We start from the raw sequence: 22,796 nt of genomic DNA on the forward strand, positions 1-22,796 counted from the left end.
AATTTATCTAGGCCTTATGTGGATGGTTTCTCTATGCTCTCTCAAGCCATTACTCTTCAGTTGGCCTTTGTGCGCCAGTATCCTTGTTAGACTTGTGTGGCTGGCAGTATCTTTTGAGGGGCAGGAAGGATGGTGGAGGGTCAGTCCTTGCCGATACCTTATCATAGGTGGCACCAACTCTTTCCTGTCTCGAAGTTTCCCCTTGTGTTGCTAGGTTTCTTGTGCAATGCGCTTGGACCTGCCTCTTCTGATCTTATGTGGTTGGGTACTGGCACAATCACCTCATCCAATCCTATTTCTGGAGTCTTGCTTTCATCTGCTCACTCTGTGACCCTCCAGTTTCGAACTCCTCTGTCAGCTGTGGCTCCGTTGCCAATTGTTTTCTGTCAACTGGATACAGTGATTTTCTTGTGTCCAGTTTCTTAGGTCTTGCTGCCTTCCTCACATGGCAGAGGAGCATTGGAGGGCTCTGATTGAAGCCCTATGTGGTCGGAGCTGGGCCTGCGGGAGCCAATATGGAAAAAGTCTAGTTTGCTGTCTTGCCTCACCATCCCCTCACGCGAATAAGGGATCATAATATTTGAAGAATTGTTCTGCCATAGCAAGGCTGGGGGTTACTTCCCCACATTCTCTGGAACTCACCCTTCAGGAGTTTTGGGCACTTTATATTCTGAGAGGAGGAGGAGGAGGAGGAGGAGGAGGAGTGTACATTATATTGAGTTTTCCCTGAAATCTGTGCTGAGGAGCTTTTTCAGTCCACTTTGTGAGAAAATTGGCAAAGTATGCCTATATTTCCTACCTTGATGCCTGCCTTAAATTTGGGCAAAAATGCCTACCAGAGGGCAGTTTATATTATGCTGTTAATGTTTTTTACGTAAAGGCTGGCGCACATTCTTAATCTTAAATGTTTACATTCAGTTTTTCTTGCTGCCAAAATCTAGGCTCTCACCAAGCATAATAGAGAAAAGGCACTGCACCTTATAGATCCAGGGCAAAACGTGAAGAGCACCCTTCTCATACAGAAGTGTAATTGTGACTGCAATCCACACAGGGATTTCTTTAAAAAGTAGAAGTATGTTTTTAAGATAAGAAAGGATGCTTTTTTGGCCTAGAAGTGCTGTTAACTGTTGCCCTGGCTTGTCAAAGTGGTTCTTAAGAGTTCCAGACACACTCTCTCAGGAACAAATGTGTTTTTGGTAAAGGTTTATCAGTTGGTCTAAGTATCTGATTTCGGTAGCGAGGGAAAGGTAAGTGCTTCTTGCTACCCTCTTGGATGATGAAAAGAGAAAGGGAGAAAGACACTTCTGAACTTCCAGACCATGTTTTGAAATTGACTTAAAGGAGTATGGTAACCTAATTATTTCCTCTATTAATAATTATTAAAGGGTGATGGCTCAAGTTTGGAGGCAACAGGTAGATGTGTTTCTAATAATGCTGCAACCATTGGTGCCTTCAAATCTGGTACAGCCTTAAGATGCTCTTTGGTTGTGTGGAGGATTTCAGGACATTAATGAAAGTCTCAAGTCTTTTAGAGCAACCCTCATTCTGCATCAGTCTTTCAATCTTGACCAAAAACACTCATAGAAGATGCACATCATCAGAGAAAAGATAGGTCCCTTTGTGGCTGTAATGGGGGTTTGATCACTTTAGTATGAGTTCTGAAATTCTTAATGAACTGGCTAGCAGATGATTTTACTGGGTGGTAATGTCATGCAGGTCAGTCATTTTGATATATCATCTTCTGGTTTCCACTTGTCCTGTAGGGGAGCATCTCTCTTAGCCTTTAAGCTGCTCAGACTCTTTTGGTTCCTCTAGACCCTCTGTTCAAAGTTCTGGAGAGTCTCTGTGGTCTTAAGGTTTATGAAGAACTGGCCTTTATAGGAAGATTGGACATAAAAACAATTGTCTCCCAAGTTGTTCATGTTTATGTATCTAATCTCTTTCAGCTGACGCTGCTATTAGAGCTGTAGATTTTGATGGCAGGATCTTCACTTGAGAAGGTGTCACCGCCAACATTGTTAGGAGAACCAAATATTAGAACTATTTCCTATTTCAGTTTTCACAGAAGCACTTGTTTGAAAAGTAAAAAGCTTGCCATCTCACCCAGTCTTCCATCATTTAAGAATTGCCAACAATGGAGGTTCCAGAATGTTCCCCTTGTTTTTAATATCTGAATGGTCTGCAAAACTCATTGTGACATCATTCACTAGATGACTCATTTAAGGCTTTTGAGGACAGCATGAGAGAATTTAGACATAGGAAAGGAAGACCGTTCCTAATATTATTTCCAACCCCTTTTGCTCCGGTTTCAGTCCCTGCTTTGGCTAAATGAGTAATATGGGTCACGTGAGAGGCTGGTAGCAGTTTGTGTCCCATTTTACCAGAGTAACTCAAGTGACTAAAATCTCTCTTAGCAGGTATGAGGTTGGAAGACCTTACGAAATCAGATGACTGGTCAGCTGAGTGCACCTTTAATGACTTATTTTTCAAAACTATTTGTAGCCTCCACAGTTGTTAGTAGAATTTTGAATAATTTTAATCATTGCTAACCGTCCTGATTTGAATACAAAATTTCCCAGCTGCTGTGCTCGGAAATATTTGCTTCTAATAAGGACACTGTCACTGGATGGGTCAAACCTTTGTCTTGTTCCATACTGTTAAAAATGTTTGCTGTTTGCATTTTTCCTTCTCTTTTATGATATGATTTTGTACTTGATTTTGTTTTTCTCCTATGTGATAACAGAGATATATTGACAGATGACAGGAATAAATGCATTGCTTCAGTTCTTTAGTCTTCAACTGTTCACTACAGAGAAAGAAGTGGGAGAGGTTTTAAGGTGAAATTTGGAGAGGTGCTCTGCAATGATTGGACTGTATAGTCTTGTAGTAGTTTCTTCCTATGGATTCCAGGAAATTAAGTTTTAAACTGTTTTCAAATGTTCATATATAATGGTGGCTGCTGTATTTAACTATAACGGAAGTAAAAGCATAATCTTCTCCCTGTCCTTAATGGAGTTGAACACTTTCTTATGCAGAATATGGAACAAGTTACATTCTGAATTTAATGAGTTTTAATGAGGAAGCCACTAATGTTAATCTGTGTTGCTTCATTTTTAGTTGTTAGAGAATTTCAAGAATATGAAGAGCCTGGGGATGGTTTTCCAGCATCTCCACAGAGAAGAAATCCTTCATCGCAAGAAGGAAGAGATGACTGCGTAATTTTGCCTCTAGGGGAAGATACACTCACGCACAACCTTGGCATTCCTGTAGTAGTAGTTTGCACAAAGGTTTGTTAACGTTTGCTGATTTTAACCTACATTTCAGTGCTTGTGCTTAGTGTATTGTTGACTGTTCAGTACTGATTTGCCATCTCTTTTTGCCAGATTTTTCTTATATTTCATCATTTGCATCCTGGAAAACTCCCATTTGTAGGTAATTGTGACAATGAGGCATTCAGAATGATTATATTTTCCCACAGAAATTGTGCCTTTGTACTATCGTTTTTAGAAATGTGTTTTTGCTGCAGTAGGAAAAAATTTGGCTAGCATGTTTCTAACTTTCCAAATTAAGTTAGATGGTGTAAAGAGAAACATGAATCTCTAATAACCAGATCTCTTATCTCATTGCCCACGTGTTAGGTAGCTATTTTATTTTACTACTTCTAAAAGGTATTGGCTGTTTTCCTAATCGTTCTTGCGCTTTGGAAAATCAGTTGCTGTGGTGCTCTAAGGCTCTGCCTTGAAAGTCATACATTTAAACAAAAAGGATTACTCATCTGCAAATATAGTAAATCTTCATTGACACTTGCAGGAATCAAAAGGGAAATGCATTTGTATTTTTTATAAAAATATTTTATTGGTTTTGTACAACAGTTGCTCTGACCTGCACAATTTCACAAGGGACATGTCCAGTAATAACACATCCTCAGGTCCAGTTTGGGTCCACAGCCCCACACAGCAGATGTGGCAGCAATTTTTCAGGAACCCATTAGTCTGTGATAATCCCGTCATTTTTTCTACACCTTAAGGAATTTTTGACTCGTTTTTTCAAGCTTGTCACACCAGTCCATACCACTCGTCCATGCCTCTATTGAGGAAGCTGTTAGTGATATCCATTGTCGGGCTATGTCCCATTTAGCTGTTAATGTACCCAAGCCAGCCAGTATTCTGTCTCCCATGGACCCACCTATATCCTCCATAAAGCCCAAGATTGCAATTCGGGAGTGTAGTTCAATAGGGGACCCTATGACTGCGGCAAGAACTTGAAAAAAGACCCCTGCGGGTTCCTGGCACCTATAGCACGCTGAAGAATCACAAATACCTGCCTGCCACATGCACAGGGGTGTCATGTAAACCTGGGACAAATATTTAAACTGCACCAGGTGGAGCCTAGCAGGCATCGCCAGTTTCCCAGGAGCCCTGCTTCGTCTAGGGTTCCAACCAAGCTCTCCCAACAACCTATCAAAGTGCATAGTGATGTGGGGGCATTAACTACAAGCGACTTCTAAATCTGAGACACTCCATTCCTGCCTAGATGACAGATAAGCAGATAAGTGTACACTCTAGGGGACTATATTCAGGATTGTTTTCTGATTCATCCTGATAAGTGGAGAGGGTGTGGCGGAGTTGCAAATACCAGAAGAACCAGGAGGATGCCAAATGCTAAATTCCGTCATAAGGTCTTGGAAAGACTTTATATGATCCCCTTCCAGACATCACCAATCTTTTAGAGTCTCATATAGTTCCAGCCTTGAAATGCTTGTAGATTAGCTACTTGGGCCAGCCATCGACCCTTCCATAGCAAAGTCTCCAGGGTAATTTTGCGATTCCACCCTGTCTATCGACGTGCAGCCTTCCACGTTCTGAACATCACTTGGGTAATCTCTGGAAGCTGTGAGGGGTTGGGGTGCCGTAAAGGACGCCCATCACTTTAAATAACCCCAGGAAGGCCTGTTTGCCCTTGTAAGCAGGAACATCTCCCCCCCCCCCCCCCCATGCAGCCAGTTGTTCATAGGAAGTAGCTGTGTTGCCCAGTAGTATAACCTTATGTCTGACATTGTCAGACCACTTTCATATGTCACACAAGTGCATTTCCCCATCGCCACCCTAGGAGATTTGCTGGCCCACATGAATTTACATCCCATAGCTTGCATGGGGTCAAACCACGCCTGTGGGATGTATAGAGGTTAATTTTACAGCACATTTTGAAGTTTTGGGAGAACTGTCATTTTAAAAAACTCAGCTCTACCCATGATGTTAAGGGGAAGGTTGGTGTAGTACATCATATCCTCATGAACTTTTGCTTGTCACAGGGCACAGATACATACTCCGTGTCAGACCCAGCTCCCAGGAGATTTGCATCCCAAGATGCTGAAAGCTAACCTGACATATAAGGATTTGAGTTTGCCAGTCCTCATCTTGGTGGTCGCCTCTCAGCGGAATCAACAGTGACTTGTTCCAGTTAACGCATAGCCTAGATGCCTCCCACAAGAATTTCAACATGTAGAGACCTCTGGGCCATGTCTCAGCAGGTTGAGGCATGAACAGTAGAACGTCGTCCGCATAAAGAGCAGTGCAGTGTTCAGTCGCGAGGCCCCAGTCAAAGTCCCACACTTGAGCATCACTGTCCTGACTGGCCAGTGACTCCTCCTTGTTTTTCTCATTATCTCCCCTGGACTTGCCGCCAAAAGTGGGGGCTGTGTCCAGGGGGCAGGCATCTCCACTAGCTGGAGTGCCCTGGGGCATTGTAACACGAAGCCTGGGCGTTTGAGGCTCACTGCTAGGTGTTACAGTTCCTGCAGTGGGAGGTGTGAAGCACCTCCATCCAGAGCAGGCTTTTGTTTCTGTCCTCAGAGAGCACAAAGGCCCTCACCACATGGGGTCAGAAACTCGTCTCTCAGCAGCAGGCTGGCACAGCCCAGTCAGTCCTGCACTGATCAGTTGGGTAAAATACAGGGGGCATCTCTAAGATGCACTCTGTGTGCATTTTTTAATAAATCCAACACTGGCATCAGTGTTGGTTTATTATTCTGAGAAGTTTGATACCAAACTTCCCAGTATTCAGTGTAGCCATTATGGAGCTGTGGAGTTCGTTTTTGACAGACTCCCAGACCATATACTCTTATGGCTACCCTGCACTTACAGTGTCTAAGGTTTTGCTTAGACACTGTAGGGGCATAGTGCTCATGCACCTATGCCCTCACCTGTGGTATAGTGCACCCTGCCTTACGGCTGTAAGACCTGCTAGAGGGGTGACTTACCTATGCCACAGGCAGTGTGAGGTTGGCATAGCACCCTGAGGGGAGTGCCGTGTCGACTTAGTCATTTTCTCCCCACCAGCACACACAAGCTGGCAAGCAGTGTGTCTGTGCTGAGTGAGGGGTCCCTAGGGTGGCATAAGACATGCTGCAGCCCTTAGAGACCTTCCCTGGCATCAGGGCCCTTGGTACCAGTTACAAGGGACTTACCTAGGTGCCAGGGTTGTGCCAATTGTGGAGACAATGGTACATTTTAGGTGAAAGAACACTGGTGCTGGGGCTTGGTTAGCAGGGTCCCAGCACACTTCTCAGTCAAGTCAGCATCAGTATCAGGCAAAAAGTTGGGGGTAATTGCAACAGGGAGCCATTTCCTTACAGGTACGTTTTGGTTGTAATTTCTTCACATCTGTTAATACCGCTTTTTTAAATGTGAGTAGTTTGCATGGCTGAAATCAGGGGAATCAAGGTCGAAGGATTGCGAAGACCAGAATCAGTTGGATGTGATTCAACATGTCTATCCTTGAAGAAGAAATGCAGATGAATCAAAAGAAGTCTTCCTGAGGGGAGGGAGCAAAGCTCAGTCCTTTGTTTAAAACTCCAAGCTCTTCTATGGACAACTTCCTGGATGACAGATTGACTACTAAATTCTTGTGGTCTGATTCTTGCCCTAGCTTGTGGTTACCATCTGAGATTCCTCCCTGGCCAATGAACAAGTCGTCCTCGTCCTCTTCCTCTTCGTCTGCCTCGGCTTTGGCCTAAAAAAGGTACTAAGGGCATGAAGGGGCGTGGTTGATAGAACGGGTAAGGAGTATGCCAAGGAGGCGGTTGATGGACATAGAAGATCATAGGATTATAGAAAGGCTGGGATCCGCCTTCGTCTGTACTCCATCCATCGGATGAGGGACTGTTTCTGTAGGTACGAGGTTTTCTGTAAGTAGGGCTCGACTCATCAGAGGAGCGTGACTGTGTGTCTACTTTGTAATCATCTTTAATGTAAGGATACACCTTTTCTTTGCTAAATTTCTGAAAGTCTTTTTGTAATTTCGTAATTTTCTGTTGGGTCAAAAACTCTTTGTTCACATTCAGCTCAGTATTAATCTCCCGCAAGTGAGTCTTAAAGGCAGAGAGAGAGAAAGTTGTTTTTAAAGTGTCTTCTATCAGGTTAATCTCAATGGTAATTGAATATGCAAGTCTCTTTGACGTATTGATAATCGGGACTAGGCAGTCCCTATTATACTTCCAAGCAATCTGGGCCCAGTCCTTCCTAAAATCCTGGGCCCTCATTTCGACCTCGGTGATAATTTTTAAAGACCACCGAGGTACCGCTGTGATGAAGGACCGCCAGTGTAGGTGGTTTTCCGCGCAGCGTATTATGACTGCTGGCAGCCCTCTGTCCTTTTTCGGACGGAGAGCCTCCAGCAGCCATACTGGCGGTCGGCGGGGAAGTGTAGGCTGCTCCACCGCCCGTCATCAGAACACCACCAACTGAATCACGTCCCATGATTCAGTGTGGTGGTGTTCTGGTGACTGGGAGCTGACGGAGGAACAGCCCCCATGGATCCCGTCGCCTCCTGGAGGATCAACGGACAAGGTAAGTTGATCGTCCGTTAGGGGAGGGGGGTGAGGATGTTGTGTGTTGTGTGCCTGCATGAGGGTGTGCGTGCGAGTATGTAGAGGTGTGTGAGTGCGTGTATGCATACGGGGGGGGGGGGGTGTTGTGTGTCTGGGAAATGTGTGCGGGTATGTGTTGTAGTGTATGTGCATGTAGGGGTGTGTGTATGTGCATGTTGGGGGTGGGGAGGGGTGTGTGTTGGGATGGGGAGGGGGGGTGTATGTGCATGTTGGGGGTGGGGTCCTGCCACCTTTGAGGGTATGGGGGGAGGACTCGGGAGGTGGGTGGGGAGACCCCTATCAGTGCCAGGGAAGGAATGCTCTGGCACTGATAGGCCCTACCGCTATGGATTTCGTGGTGGTTCCAAACCACCCGAAATCCATGGCGGTATGCAGGGTCCTGATACCACTGGTGGTCTGGTGACGGCCGCCGGGCTGGAGACCGAAGGCTCCAGCCCAGCGGTAGTCACCGCCCTGGCAGTTGGAGTGGAGAAATGGCGGATGACCATGGCGGGAACCGCCATGGTCATAATTCCATTTTTTTTTTTTTGCCGCCCTGTTGGCAGTTTTACCGCCACTTCTCCCCGTCCTCCGGGGTCGTAATGAGGGCCCAAGTCTTGTAGGAAAATCCTAGATACTTTCGTCTCAATGAGACCATTGGGGGCTATGTTAGCATGAAGATCCTCTGTCATAATGGTCCTGTGTAAGTTAGTCTTAATCAAGTCTCGTTTTAATGAGGATACTTTGTCCCAGTCCTCCTTGAGGCTACATGACGGTCCTGTCCTGCCATTGCCTAAAATAGGAGTTTGTACGATAGCAATCACCATGTCATCACTGAAACTTAATCCCTGGAAGTCTTCTATAATAGGGTTGATGGAATAAGTGCAACACAATCTAGTAATAATAAAGTCCCACAGCTGAGCCTCTGTGCAAGTCAAACAAACCAAGGGGGGGACAGGGAGACTAACCAGGTCCAGTGTTCAGCCTCCCTAACTATATCCAACAATCAAAAAGGTAAATCGTTCCTAAACAGAGAAAAAGTGAGAAAATAATTCACAGGTGTTCAAGACATTTAGAAGCAAGAGCCCTCACACATCCATTGGATGTCATTCTTCATCATAGGACTAGCTCCTCGTCAGACTGGCACTACAATGTCTGAGGGGCCCCACAAGGGGGCTCTTGCCGGAGATTTTAGAGTATGTGCTGTGATTGAATACAGTGGGGATAAAGTAAGTCTGCTGAGAAGAGGAGCAGGGAATAAAGTGGGATAAAATTGGCTCAAGAACATCAACACAAATTGTTTTCCCAGAATAATTTTGCACACGAAGGATGTCTACAGACACTGGTGCGTGACGATCCAGTGGAGTAGTTTACTTGATTTGTCTCCCTAACCTCACACTTCCGACTTATGGAAGCCATCCAACACTTAGGGCTTCTTCAGTGCCAAGTTGGCATAGTGATGATCCATCAAGTTCTAGTTGGTGCTTTTCTTAGTCAGTCAGCGTTCCTGAGTCTCTGTGCTCTCTAGAGTCTGGAAGTCTCTAGATGAATAAGTCAGTCACGATCTGCACCTCTGCTAGGAACAGGCCTTGGCAGTCTCCCAAATGATGCCTGCCAATTCCATCGAGCTCTCATTCAATTCCAAGAAAGGTTTTGAGTTCATTGCTTAGTCACTCTACACATTTCTTATACTGGTGAAACCAGGCATTAAGATGTTATACCTGGGTGGTCCATCCCCCCCCCTCCCAGGAAGCGTGTTAAAGCGAACCAGGACAGGGGTGTGATCTGATATCCCGTTAGGCAAACTTTGTGTCACCTTACTACAGAGAAGGTAGTTGGCGGGTAGGAACAAGTTGTCAATACAGGACAAGGACCCATGGGTGGCAGAGGTGTAGGTAGACCGTCAGGTGCCATACGTGCCAAGCATCACTGTGACTAAGTCCCCGTGCCCAGCGCACTAGGCCCCAACTGTGTCTCTGGTTACTCTCCTATGATCCAAACAGTCCCTACACCCCATGATGTCATTGAAATCCCATCCCATTACAGTTATCCCGTGCAGTAGTGCTACAACCAACTCATTAATGGTCTGTAGTGTTGATTTGATGTAAAGCATTTGGGATATAGACATTTACGACATTATGTGATACCTTCCATCGTGCTCTCTGGTATTAGGTATTTCCCTTGGGTGTTGCTAGTTATCCTTGTGACGGATAGTGAGAGGGATTTATGTAAAAGAAGTCCCCCCGTCGCGACCCCTTAATGTGTCCGACATAGAATACCCTGTCATATCTCTTACGGCAAGAAATTGACAATTTTGACCTTGTAAGTGGGTGTCCTGTAATAAGTGTTCCTGGGGCATGGCCCTGTATGAACTGAATTACCGCCCCCTGTTTGAAACAGTCCATTAGGCTAACGTTCCATGTCATTAGTCTTGGGAATTGAGGCATGGTGGGTTCAGTGATATCTATATTGGGTCTACACCTTGTAAATCTGTGTAACCCCGGGAGCAAAGCTGGCAGGCAGACAGTAGTAAAAGGTCAATAGCTGAGGCTCCAGCTGAGAGGTGAAGCAGCCATATGGTAAAAAAAAAAAAAAAAAATGAAGAGCATTTTAAACTGATAAACATTCAAAACAACATCCCATCCCCCTATACTTCCCACCCCAAAGAAGCATCGGTCTCTCCTCTTAAACTAAAGCATAGAGCCAACTATGAAATAATGAGGGGGAGATGTACCCAGGCGGGCAGAAGAGCCACCTGCCCGCCACTGCCAAAATCTCAATCAACAATAATTGTACAAGATACAATGGTGTTGACATGCTAATAATATCTCAGTTGTCGTGTGGTCAGTCATCCAGAGTTTACATCTGTAGAAGGACCCGGCCCCATCTGTAACTGGGGGGATGACATTTCCTGTCTGTTGCCGCCTCTCCTTCAGAATCCATGGTGGCACCAGCTTCCAACTGTCCAGTCGGACTCCAGCGCAATTGCTTCTGCTGTCTTGTGCCCCTTGGCCTCTCCAGACCCTGGTCAACCATCCGAGGTGAGTCTGAGGAACCCCAGGGAGGCAGGGGGTTAGAAGCAAGCAGACGTTCAGTTAGTCATGTTCAGGCCTCCGGTGATTCGAAAAATATGGTTTGGGATTTGTGGATTACTCTGAATTTAGTGGGGTAGAATAGCATGTATGAAATGTGCATGGTCCACAGTTTACCTTTAACCTGATCAAATGATTTATGTTGAATCTGTACCATGCAAATGTAGTCTTGATAAATCAGTATGGGTCCTGATTGAAACAGTAGTTCTTTTGCAAGACTGGCACCTCGAACTGCGTCCTGGTAGTTTAGGAAGCGGGTTATTAGTGGCCTGGGTGGGGTGCCCACTCAATAAAGCAGGTGAAAAGGTTTGTGGCCTTCAGCCAGGACCGGATCCATTGTTACAGGAAGCCCTCTGGAGATTGGCCCTCTGATCCCTCAGGAAAGCCAATGAAGCAGAGGTTAGTACAAAACATTTGGTATACACACACAATCAAGAAATAAGGCACACAATCAGTGACTAACTCCAGGCCAATGGTATTTAAATAGCAAAAATATATTGGACTTTGTTTGGTTTTTGTAAATAAAGCAGTTTACAAGTAAGAAGCTATTTTCTATTTCAAAAGTTGACACTTTGTGCAATTTTCCATAGGTGTCCATGTTGTCCTGGGGAGGAAAGTGTTAGCACAGAAAACAGGTAAGTACATGATTTAGGATGTCCAAAAGTGCACCATCAGCAACCCAGGGCTGGCTGGGTGCATAGGTCAAATTTGCTGTCCAGTTTGTAATGAAATCCAATGAGAACTGGGGGTGCTCAGTAGAAAGCTGATTGCAGGTGAGTACCCACGATTCCAGGACACAGTCCTGGGGGGGGTTTAGGTCAGCACCTGGGAGCGGCGATTTGAAATGGGTGTAGGGGTACGGGTTCACACCAAACACACCGCCTCAGAGGCACAGGGCTGGTCACGTTCAGGGTGCAAACACAGGACGTTGCTGGACTGTCGGTCGGATTTCTGAATGCCAGGGGGCTGCGGGTGCAGGAGTCTCCTTGGGCATCGGGTATCTTCTTCGAATCTGGTTGCGCTCGGGGAGCCTCTGAATTCAGGCTGCAGGCATCGTTGTGTTGGGCATGAGGTGGTCAGCCCAGGATGGGCTAGAGGTCGAATCGTCTGGGGTCCTCCTTTGGACTGGTGGGCCAACTGGGCTTTGGCCGTGGGTGTCGTGTGCATATTGGACAGGGCTTGTAGATCCTGGGTGGTTCTGGAGTCCTTTCGGTGATTTCTTCTGGACAGGGCCGCTGTCCTCTGGGGTTCTTGGTCCTCTGCTGGGCAGGCAGTCCTCCTGGAGGATTGTAGAGGTCGCTGGTCCTGCAGGATGTGTCCCTTTCTTGGAGCAAAGGTCTTTGAAGCTGCAGACAGGCTGGTAGGGCTGGGGCCAAGTCAGTTGTCTGTAGTCTTCATTGCTGGGGTTGGTTTAGAAGTCCTTGTTCATTCTTCTGAGGCTGCCAGGAATCTGGTGGGTAAGGTTCAGGGGTGCCCCTAAATACTAGACTTAGGGGTGTTACAGGGGTCAGAGGGCAGTAGCCAACAGCTAATGTCCCTAAGGATGGCTACAACCTTCCTGTGCCCACTCCATTTGGGGAGGGGGCACATCCCTATCCCTCTTGGTCCCTCTCCTACAAACCAAGATGGAGGATTCTGCAAGGAGGCGGTTACTTCAGCTTTGGACACTTTAGGAGTGGTCCCAACTGAAATGGTCACTCCTCCTTGTCTTAACTAATTTTCCCACCGGACATGATGCCAAAAGTAGGTTTGGTCCGGGGGGCGGCCATCTCCACTAACTGTTACAGTTCCTGCAGAGGGGGAGGTGTGAAGCACCTCCACCCAGGGCAGGCTTTGTTTCTGGCCTCAGAGCACAAAGGCTCTCACCCCATGGGGACCCAAATGTGTCTGTTAGTGGCAGGGTGGCGTAGACTAGTCAGTCCTGCACTAAAGGGTCGGGTAAAATACAGGGGGCATCTCTAAGATGCCCTCTGTGTGCATTGTACAATAAATCCAATACTGGTACCAGTGTGGGTTTATTGTGCTGAGAGGTTTGATACCAAACTTCCCAGCCTTCAGTGAAGCCATCATGGAGCTGTGGAGTTCGTAATGACCTACTCCTGCCCATGTACTTAATATGGCCACACTGCACTAACAGAATGGACTTGGCCACTGTAGGGGCACATTGCTCATGCAGCTATCTCCTCACCTGTGGTATAGTGCACCCTGTCTTAGGGCTGAAAGGCCTGCTAGGCCTGTTAGAGGGGTGACTTACCTATGCCACAGGCAGTGGCTTGTGGCATGGCACCCTGGAAGGGATTCTATGTCGACTTGACCTTTTTCTCCCCACCAGTGCACACAATCTGCAATGGAAGTGTGCATGTGCTTTTTGAGAGTTTGCACCTGAACAGGTACTTATCCCATTGTGACTGTGGCAAATTCATAAATATAGATGAGGTTCAGTTAGAAAGCTGTGAAAACTGACTGTTGTGCTCTATGCCACTTGCAATTCTCATGCACTTGATAAAGTGTCTACCCCCTCAACCCCAGTTGATATGTATATATATCTAGTATATTTTGGCCTCTGCATCTTTTTATTCTTCTTTGATTACCTTTTATTTTTTCCTCAATCAAACTGTGAGTTCCTCACACTCTTTTCCCTGTCATGTGTGAACAATGATTTGTTTTTGTATTTTTGTTTCTGATGGATACAACTACCTGTGGATTCCTCACCCTCTGAATTCTCCCAGTGTGCCAGCATTCGACGGATAATCTTCTCAGCTCCCCACGTCGACGAGGACGACACAATTGCATGGCTCCGCACGCAACTCCGTCTGACATCACTGTGACAATAAAAGGTCCTCGCTGGTGTGCTGACGTCAGTTCCCTTTTTTCTGTGCCTTCGACGCGAACGGTTTTCTCCTAGCTTCTTGTTACTGTTTCGAAGGTGTTCCCTTTTGTCTCTAGTTACAATGTCTCCTCCTAGGAAGTCTGGGTTTAAGCCTTGTCGGGTGTGCGGGGGTCGCATGTTGGTTATGGACTCTCACAATGATTGCCTTTGGTGCTTAAGTTTGGAGTATGACATCGAGGAGTGTGTGCCCTGCCAAAGCATGAATCTGAAGGCGCTGAAGGAGAGAGAATCCAAACTCTTTTCGGCTAAAGCAAAGAATGGGCACAGAAGTCATCATAGATAGTCTTCATACACTTCTTCGAAGAAACATAAGACGCTGCGCCGACACAACTCTCGATGTCGTTCGGCTCAAAGCCGATCAAGGCCCAGGTCTCCATCAGGACGGCAACATGGGAGGTTAGTCCTACGGTGACTCCACAGCATCCTTCGTCGACCACTATTGAACTGGCCTTTCGATGGAGCGAAGCTGTTTGGAGCTAAAGCTGACTGCCTTAGAGTGCTTTAAGGACAGTAGGGCCACAGCAAAGTCTTGGGGTCTGCAGGCTTCTACTATTACCCCTTTCAGGTCCTTTTGGAGTTTCAGGGGGTTTGGGCATGGAGCAGTTTACCATGGGAGACCCCAGACCGTAGTCCAACAGCCTGCCAGCCTCACATATAGATCCTTTAGAGGGCGGGTGAGGGTTCGGACAAGAGGGGCTACCCAGCAGCACCCTGCATCATCCTCTTCCTCTGGGGGACAACAACAAGGGAAGCAGCCCTAGTTGTCTGCCCATTGTGAGAGACACTTCTCCTGTAGGGGGAAGGTTACGTCTTTTTTCTCCGCGAGTGGGAGTTAACCACATGAGACTCCTGGGTTCTAAATATTGTGAGGAAAGGAAATGCTCTTCCTTTTCAGGAGACCCCCCCCTCCCCAAATCCCTTCCCGTCCCTCGTTATGTTCAGAAGACCATCTCCTGTTGTTGCAGCAGGAGGTTCAAATCCTGTTATCAAAAGGTGCAGTGGAGTTAGTTCCAGAGCAGGAAAAGGGGTCAGGGTTGTTATTCAGGATATTTCCTGATCCCCAAGAAGGTTGGATGATTGAGACATATCCTGGATCTGAGGATTGTGAATTGGTTCCTCGAACAAGAGAAATTCAAGATGCTGACTCTAGCACAGGTACTTCTTGCGTTGAACAAAGGGGATTGGATGGTGTCTGTCGACTTGCTGGATGCTTACTTTCATATCCCTATTCTCAAGTTGCACAGGAAGTATCTCCGGTTTGTGGTGGGGTCGCAACACTACCAGTTTGCGGTCCTTCCGTTTGGTCTTACTTCAGCACCTCGAGTCTTCACGAAGGTAATGATGGTGGTTGCAGCAAGTCTCAGAAGGAAGGGAATATTGATATTCCTTTACCTGGACGGTTGGTTGATCAAAGCCAAGTCTCCAGAGCTCGTGCTGCATCACTTGCAGATGACAACTTGGTTGTTGTTCAGTCCAGGCTTTTCGATAAACGTGCCCAAGTCTCACCTGGAGCCCTCTCAGCACCTCCTAGTCATAGGGGCAGTACTGGATACAACAATGAATCGTGCCTATCCTCTGCCTCAGCGGATTCAGGACATTCAGGCGTTGATTCCAATGTTTCAAAATGGAGCGGTTGTTCCAGTCCTCAAGGTCCTACGCCTGCTCAGTCTGTTTGCTTCTGGCATTCTGTTGAATGCCCCCCCTCCTCCCCCCTTCCCCCCCAAATACCCTTGATTCCTTGGATACTGAGGAAGATTTGCCAAGATCGGACTCAAGTCATTTTAATAGCTCTGGATCACCGAGAAGGGTGTGGTACACTGACCTTCTCCATCTCACTGTGCCCTCCACTCCATCTCCCTCTCAGGGCAGATCTCCTCTCGCAGTTGCAGGGGCAGGTTCTACACCCCCACCTTCAGAGCCTGCACCTTCATGCCTGGAGATTGAATGGGGCAATCTGAGTTCTTTCTCTCTCCCACCAGAGGGTAGTGGATGTTATTTAATCGGCCAGGTGACACTCTACTAAGACTGTTTATGCCAGCAGGTGGGCAAAATTTGTGGCTTGGTGTGGAGAGAAACAAATTGATCCCTTGAGTGCCCATCTGTCTGCTGATCTGTTTGCGTTAACTTTAGCACAGAAGGGTTGTGCATTTGCGACTGTCAAAGGCTATTTGTTGGCACTGTCAGCCTTTCTTTGCCTTCCGGATCAACCTTCCTTGTTTAAATCACCTATTGTTGTTAGGTTCTTGAAAGGTTTGACAAATAAATTCTGATGAATACAGCTACCTGTGGATTCCTCACCTAATGAATTATCCCCATGCGTAGCATTCAACAGAAACTTCTCTCTAGCTCTGCAGGTCGGCGAGGACGTCACAATTGCCCGACTCCATGCGGCTCCGCCTGACGTCATCGTGGCAATAAGAGGCCCTCGCTGGCGTGCTGACGTCGGTTCCCTTTTTTCAATGCCTTCGATAAGTTACTTTTCTAGCTACCTGTATCTTTCGCTCTTCGGAAGGGATACTTTGTGTTTTTTCTCGATGTCGGCTCCAAAGAAGTCAGGTTTTAAGCCCTGCAGAGTGCAGAGGTCGGATGTCGGTGACTGATCCCCACAACGACTGCCTTTGGTGCCTGAGTTCGGATCATGACGTCCAGGAATGTGGGTCATGTCACAAGATTAATCCGAAGGCCTTGAAGGAGCGTGAGGCTAAGCTATTCTTAGCCAAGTCGAAGGAGAGGAAGCAGCACCATGGTTCCTCTTCAGGGAAGTCGAGTCATAAGAAACGGCGCCATCGTGACTCTTGGATGTCGGTCCAGGAGTCGGTCAGAGTCGAGGTCTCCGTCGACTCGACGCCGTAAGTCTTGGGAAGTGAGCCCGACAGTGTCCCCATAGCCTGTGACTCCGCAGATGTCCCCGGCGCCATCAGTCTTCGAGGTTGTGGAGCCTCAAAGTCAGGCTTCTCTGGCGCATCCAGGCGCGCAGGAGTCCAGCCCCGCGCTGGCTCCTCAGGGCTATCCTACGTTTCCGGCTCCAGGGACGGATCCGGCAGCATTTCTGAATGCCATGTTTTACCATATTCCAGAATATGGCTCCGGGAGGTGGTGCGCCGGCTGGCCTCACCGGTCCCCTGGCATTCAATCTGGGCGTTCCGGCTCCGTACAGGCCGTTTATGCCGTTCTGTCCGGCAGGAGACTCTAACCAGGCACCTATGCCGGCGGTTCAGCTGTCGAGGGAGAGACCTTCGACGCCGTTGTCGGATGAGATGGAGCCTCGAGGCCGGATGGCGTCGTCGGATGCAGGGCCTTTGTCCATGGCACCGGTGGATCCATCTGTGGCGTCGGGAGGATCTGGAGATCCTGTCATGACGCCTTCTCGGCGCTATTCACCAACGTTGTTGCACTCCATGTCGACGCCATGGCTGAAGGCCAAGTTAAGATCCAGCCGGAAGGCCCTCAGGTTGCTGGAGGAAAGGGAATACCGGCAACAAATCCTTGAGGAGGGGGAGATTGCTGATCCCCAGAGTGAGTTCCCAGGATTGGATACAGCTAGTGGGCTTGATACTTCCCCAGAATGTGATCTGGCCTCGGGTGGGACGCGTTTCAGATGTCCTGGTGCGACCAGTTGCTTTACGCATCCCCCCCTCCCCCCCAATACCCTTGATTCCTCTGGTTTTGAGGAATGTTCGGCAAGACCGGGCCCAAGTCATACTAATAGCTCCGGATTGGCCACGAAGGATATGGTACGCAGACCTACTCCAACTCTCGCTGTGCCCTCTGCTCCGTCTCCCTCTCAGGGCAGACCTCCTCTCGCAGTCGCAGGGGCAGGTTCTACACCCCCACCTCCAGAGCCTGCACCTTCATGCCTGGAGATTGAATGGGGCAACCTGAGTGCTTTTCTCTCCCGCCGGAGGTGGTGGGCGTTCTTTTATCGTCCAGGCGACACTCCACCAAATCAGTCTATGCTAGCAGGTGGGCTCAATTCGTTCATTGGTGTGGAGAGCAGCAACTTAATCCCTTAAGTGCCCATCTATCAGATATATTGTTTTTTGCTTTGTCGTTGGCGCAGAGTGGTTGTTCTGTGACCACTGTTAAAGGTTATCTTTCGGCCCTATCAGCCTTCTTATGTCTTCCTGATCAACCCTCTCTGTTCAAATCCCCTTTAGTATTAAGATTTTTGAAGGGGCTTACTAATAGGTTTCCTCCCACTCCTTTTATCATGCCCCAGTGAGACTTGAATCTGGTGTTGACTTTTTTGATGGGCTCTCCCTTTGAGCCACTTCATTCTTGTCCCTTGAGGTATTTGATTTTAAAAACTGTGTTTCTGACAGCCATCACGTCGGCTAGACGTGTAAGTGAGCTCCAGGCCCTTTCTGTTCATCCGCCGTTTACGACTTTTCATAAAGACAAGGTGGTTTTGAGGACCAGGGCGGCTTTCTTCCCCAAGGTAGTGTCTCCGTTTCACTTGGGACAATCCATCACTTTCTCAACATTCTACTCTCCTCCGCATCCATCTAAGGAGGAGGAAAGACTCCATCGTCTGGACCCCAGGAGGGCTCTCAGCTTTTACATTGATAGGACGAGAGAGTTCCACTTGGATGACCAACTCTTTATTGGATACGTGGGGAAGAGGAAGGGAAAGGCCATCCACAAGCGAACGCTGTCCAGGTGGGTCGTTCTTTGTATTAAAATATGTTACTCATTGGCGAAGAGGGATCCTCCTGAGGGGATCAGGGCCCATTCCACCAGGGCCAAGTCAACCTCATCGGCTCTGGCCAGAGGTGTTCCGGTGGTGGACATTTGTAAGGCCGCGACTTGGTCTTCCCTCCACACCTTTGTAAAGCATTATTGCCTGGATTCAGAGGTGCGGATGGATGGCCATTTTGCGCGGTCTGTGCTGCAGGAGTTCCTGGTGTGACCAGACAGACACCCTCCTCCGAGGTGGTACTGCTTTGGGACTCTATTCATTAGGTGAGGAATCCACAGGTAGCTGTATCCATCAGAAGAGCAAGTTACTTACCTTCGGTAACGCTTTTTCTGGTGGATACACTGGCTACCTGTGGATTCCTCACGGTCCCTCCCGCCTCCCCGTTGTCTGTCTGGTCATACCGGGATCGCCTTGGGTGTGCATTTCTGTGTTTTAATTTTGTATATTTGTATATATGTGCATACATACATAGTTGCATTTCAGGTTATTTGTAAGTTTTCAAATTTGTTCATGATGGTGTACATCTTTTACGGAGGACTATTGGTGTTGTTTCTGTTATGGACGTTTGCGTTTTCTATAAAGGTTTATTGCTTATTGTAAGGAAATGGCTCCCCGTTGTAGTTACCCCCCACTTTTTGCCTGATACTGAGGCTGACTTGACTGAGAAGTGTGCTGGGACCCTGCTAACCAGGCCCCAGCACCAGTGTTCTTTCACCTAAAACTGTACCTTTGTTTCCACAATTGGCACACCCCTGGCACACAGATAAGTCCCTTGTAAAGGGTACTAGTGGTACCAAGGGCCCTGTGACCAGGGAAGGTCCCTAAGGACTGCAGCATATGTTGTGCCACCCTAAGGGACCCCTCAACTAACACATGCACACTGCCATGCAGATTGTGTGTGTTGGTGGGAAGAAAATGGCAAAGTCGACATGGCATTCCCCTCAGGGTGCCATGCACACAAAATGCTGCCTGTGGTATAGTGCACCCTGTCATAGGGCTGTAAGGCCTGCTAGAGGGGTGACTTATCTATGCCATAGGCAGTGTGAGGTTGGTATGGCACCCTGAGGGGAGTGCCTTGTCGACTTTGTCATTTTCTCCCCACCAGCACACACAAGCTGGCAAGCAGTGTGTCTGTGCTGAGTGAGGGGTCCCCAGGGTGGCATAAGACATGCTGCAGCCCTTAGAGACCTTCCCTGGCATCAGGGTGTTGGTACCAGGGGTACCATTTACAAGGGGCTTACCTGGATGCCAGGGTGTGCCAATTGTGGAAACAAAGGTACAGTTTTAGGGAAAGAACACTGGTGCTGGGGCCTGGTTAGCAGGCCTCAGCAAACTTTCAAATCATAACTTGCCATCAGCAAAGGCAAAAAGTCAGGGGGTAACCATGCCAAGGAGGCATTTCCTTACACTGTGTGTATGTACAACAAATGCTTAACACTACCCTCTGATAAGCCTACTGCTCGACCACAGTACCACAAAATAGAGCATTAGAATTATCTCTTTTTGCCACTATCTTATCTCTAAGGGGAACCCTTGGACTCTGTGCATGCTATTTCTTACTTTGAAATAGTACATACAGAGCCAACTTCCTACACTTATGGTCATGGAGTGTTTGGATTATCGATGTTTATCTATTCGTCTCAAAGGCACGTCACAAATAGCGTAAACTGACGTCAGCATGCCAGCGAGGGCCTCTTATTGCCACAATGACGTCAGGCGGAGCCGCGTGGAGTTGGGCAATTGTGACGTCCTCGCCGACGTGCACAGCTAGAGAGAAGTTTCCGTCGAATGCTACGCATGGGGATAATTCATTAGGTGAGGAATCCAGTTAGCCAGTGTATCCACCAGAAAAAGCGTTACCGAAGGTAAGTAACTTGCTCTTTCCTCCCACTCCGTTTCTTATGCCTCCGTGGGATTTAAATCTGGTTTTGACTTTTTTAATGGGTTAGCTGTTTGAACCCATGCATTCTTGTCCTTTTAAGATTATTAGTCCTTAAGCCAGTTTTCCTGATAGCTATTACGTCTGCTAGGCATGTGAGTGAGCTTCAGGCCCTTAGTGTTAAACCTCTCTTTACTACATTCTTTGCTGAGAAAGTGGTGCTGGAAACCAGGGTGGCTTTTCTCCCTAAAGTTGTCACTCCTTTCCATATGGGGCAGTCTATTACCCTTCCATCTTTCTACCCCCCTCCTCATCCTTCAAAGGAGGAAGAGAGACTCCATCGTCTGGACCCCAGAAGGGCACTCAGTTTTTATATTGAGATAACAAAGGACTTTCAGTTGGAGGACCAACTCTTCATTGGATATGTAGGAAAGAAGGGCAGAGCGGTCCATAAAATAACTTTATCCAGGTGGGTCATTCTTTGCATTAAGATCTGTTACTCGTTGGCAAAGAAGTTTCCTCCTGAGGATATTAGAGCCCATTCTACAAGGGCTAAGTGCCACTTCGGCCGTGGCTAGAGGTGTTCCGGTGGTGGATATTTGCAAGGCAGCAACTCAGGCTTCCCTCCACACTTTCGCGAAGCATTATTGCTTGGACTCGGAAGTTAGGAGGGAGGGCCTTTTTGCATGTTCTGTGTTGCAGGATTTCTTGGTTTGACCCGTCCGTCACCCACCTCAGAGTGCAGTACTGCTTTGGGACTATTTATAAGGTGAGGAATCCACAGGTAGTTGTATCCATCAGAAGGACAAGTTACTTACCGTTGGTAATGCTTTTTCTGGTGGATACACTAACTAGCTGTGGATTCCTCGCCGTCCCACCCTCCTCCCCATTGCCTGTGTTGTCATACCAAGACTTCTGTATTACAAGTGTATATATGTTTTGATAATTTTATATATAAATGATTGTAATTGTGTTACATCAGTATGGGTTTATATATGTATGCATTTGAGCCATCGTGAGGTTGGTTTTCACCTGTTCGCCTCAAAGGCACGTTAAAATGGGTGAAACTGACGTCAGCACGCCGGCGAGGATCTCTTATTGTCACAGTGACCTCAGACGGAGTCGCGTGTGGAGCCATGCAGTTGTGACATCCTCGTCGACGTGGAGAGCTGGGAAGAAGATTTTCCGGCGAATGCTGGCGCATTGGGAGATCTAGCGTATCTACCAGAAAAAGCGTTACCGAAGGTAAGTAACTTGTTCGTTAGGGTTGGCTGTTCAAGGCACTTGCAGACGAGACATTCACCATCTAACATTCAAAGCCAAAACCCACCCCCTTTGCACTGCTTCAAGTCAAGGATATCGCGGTCGACATACTTGGGGTCAAGGAGCTCTGTGACGACACTGTGGTGTCCTTCTCCAGCTGGACTCCAGTCCACCTCACTGACTCAGGACTTGGCATCAAGGCCGCTGGTCATAAAAATACCAGCTGAATATCCATTGCAGGTTCCTTAGCAGCCTCTGCACCTTCCTCCAAGGTCACACATAGTTGAAAGACATGCATCCATGTCGTCCATGAGATGGATGCCTCTGCTGCCAGATGTTCCAGATCTTCTCTCTTGAAACAAGACCGATGTTCAACCTCCTCCTATGGAGCGCCCTCGCAGGCAAGAGGAAGAGTTCCTCTACTGCTTCTCCAGTTCGATGTGATTGTTTCACAGACTGGTCCTACAACAAGGTCATGATTCACAGATGATATTTAGACTTAACAGAATGTTTTGCTGAGGGGGGGCGGTAAAATTAAGCACTCCATTTGAAGTCTCACAGAATGTCATTTCAGACATAATGGAGGTATTGTACGTACACTTGGCACATAGACATCTGCTTCCTGTTGGTTCCTGGTTTTGCAAAGCTGGCCGAAGAAAAGCCTCTCTCCTGCTGCTTTCAAGATTGTTATACCAGGATTGTATAAAAAATACAGGCCACCGGAGCAAGACTTGGGTTAGTCCTGCTTTGATTCTACATTGATGATATGCAACATGTGCAATGAGGTGGAACCTCTCAAAGCGGTAGGCTTTAAAGAGAAGAAAACGTTTTCCGGGTTGTTAGTTAGGTACCGTGGCTGCCATTACCTTCTAAGGCGGGAGTTCAGTCATCTTCATAGACATACCAATCTCGATCTCCAGGCTAACAGCCTCCAGATCATTAGAGATTTTCCAGGTCTAGATGGCTACAACAGCAGCACTATTTTTCCCCGAAAAGGCAGTCTCATTTCAGACAAATATTCCTCTTTCGCTTCAATGTCCTCTCCAGTGTGAGTGAGCGTATGGAAACATTTAAACTGTTGAAATGCCACTAACAAGTGGGGTTTG

At 47.5% G+C, this 22,796-nt stretch overlaps 1 protein-coding gene across 2 annotated transcripts in view; it reads left to right on the forward strand.

The window, feature by feature from the left end:
• Positions 1-22,796, forward strand: part of DYNC1LI1 (dynein cytoplasmic 1 light intermediate chain 1) — a 417,576-nt gene that overhangs the window by 174,331 nt on the left and 220,449 nt on the right. For both annotated transcript variants that reach the window (XM_069211991.1, XM_069211990.1), the window contains exon 5: positions 3,118-3,287. In XM_069211991.1, the coding sequence (XP_069068092.1) occupies positions 3,118-3,287 (170 nt within the window). The remainder of the gene's footprint in view (positions 1-3,117; positions 3,288-22,796) is intronic.

Source organism: Pleurodeles waltl, chromosome 10 (genome assembly GCF_031143425.1).
Source record: "Pleurodeles waltl isolate 20211129_DDA chromosome 10, aPleWal1.hap1.20221129, whole genome shotgun sequence".
Classification (NCBI taxonomy): Eukaryota; Metazoa; Chordata; class Amphibia; order Caudata; family Salamandridae; genus Pleurodeles; species Pleurodeles waltl.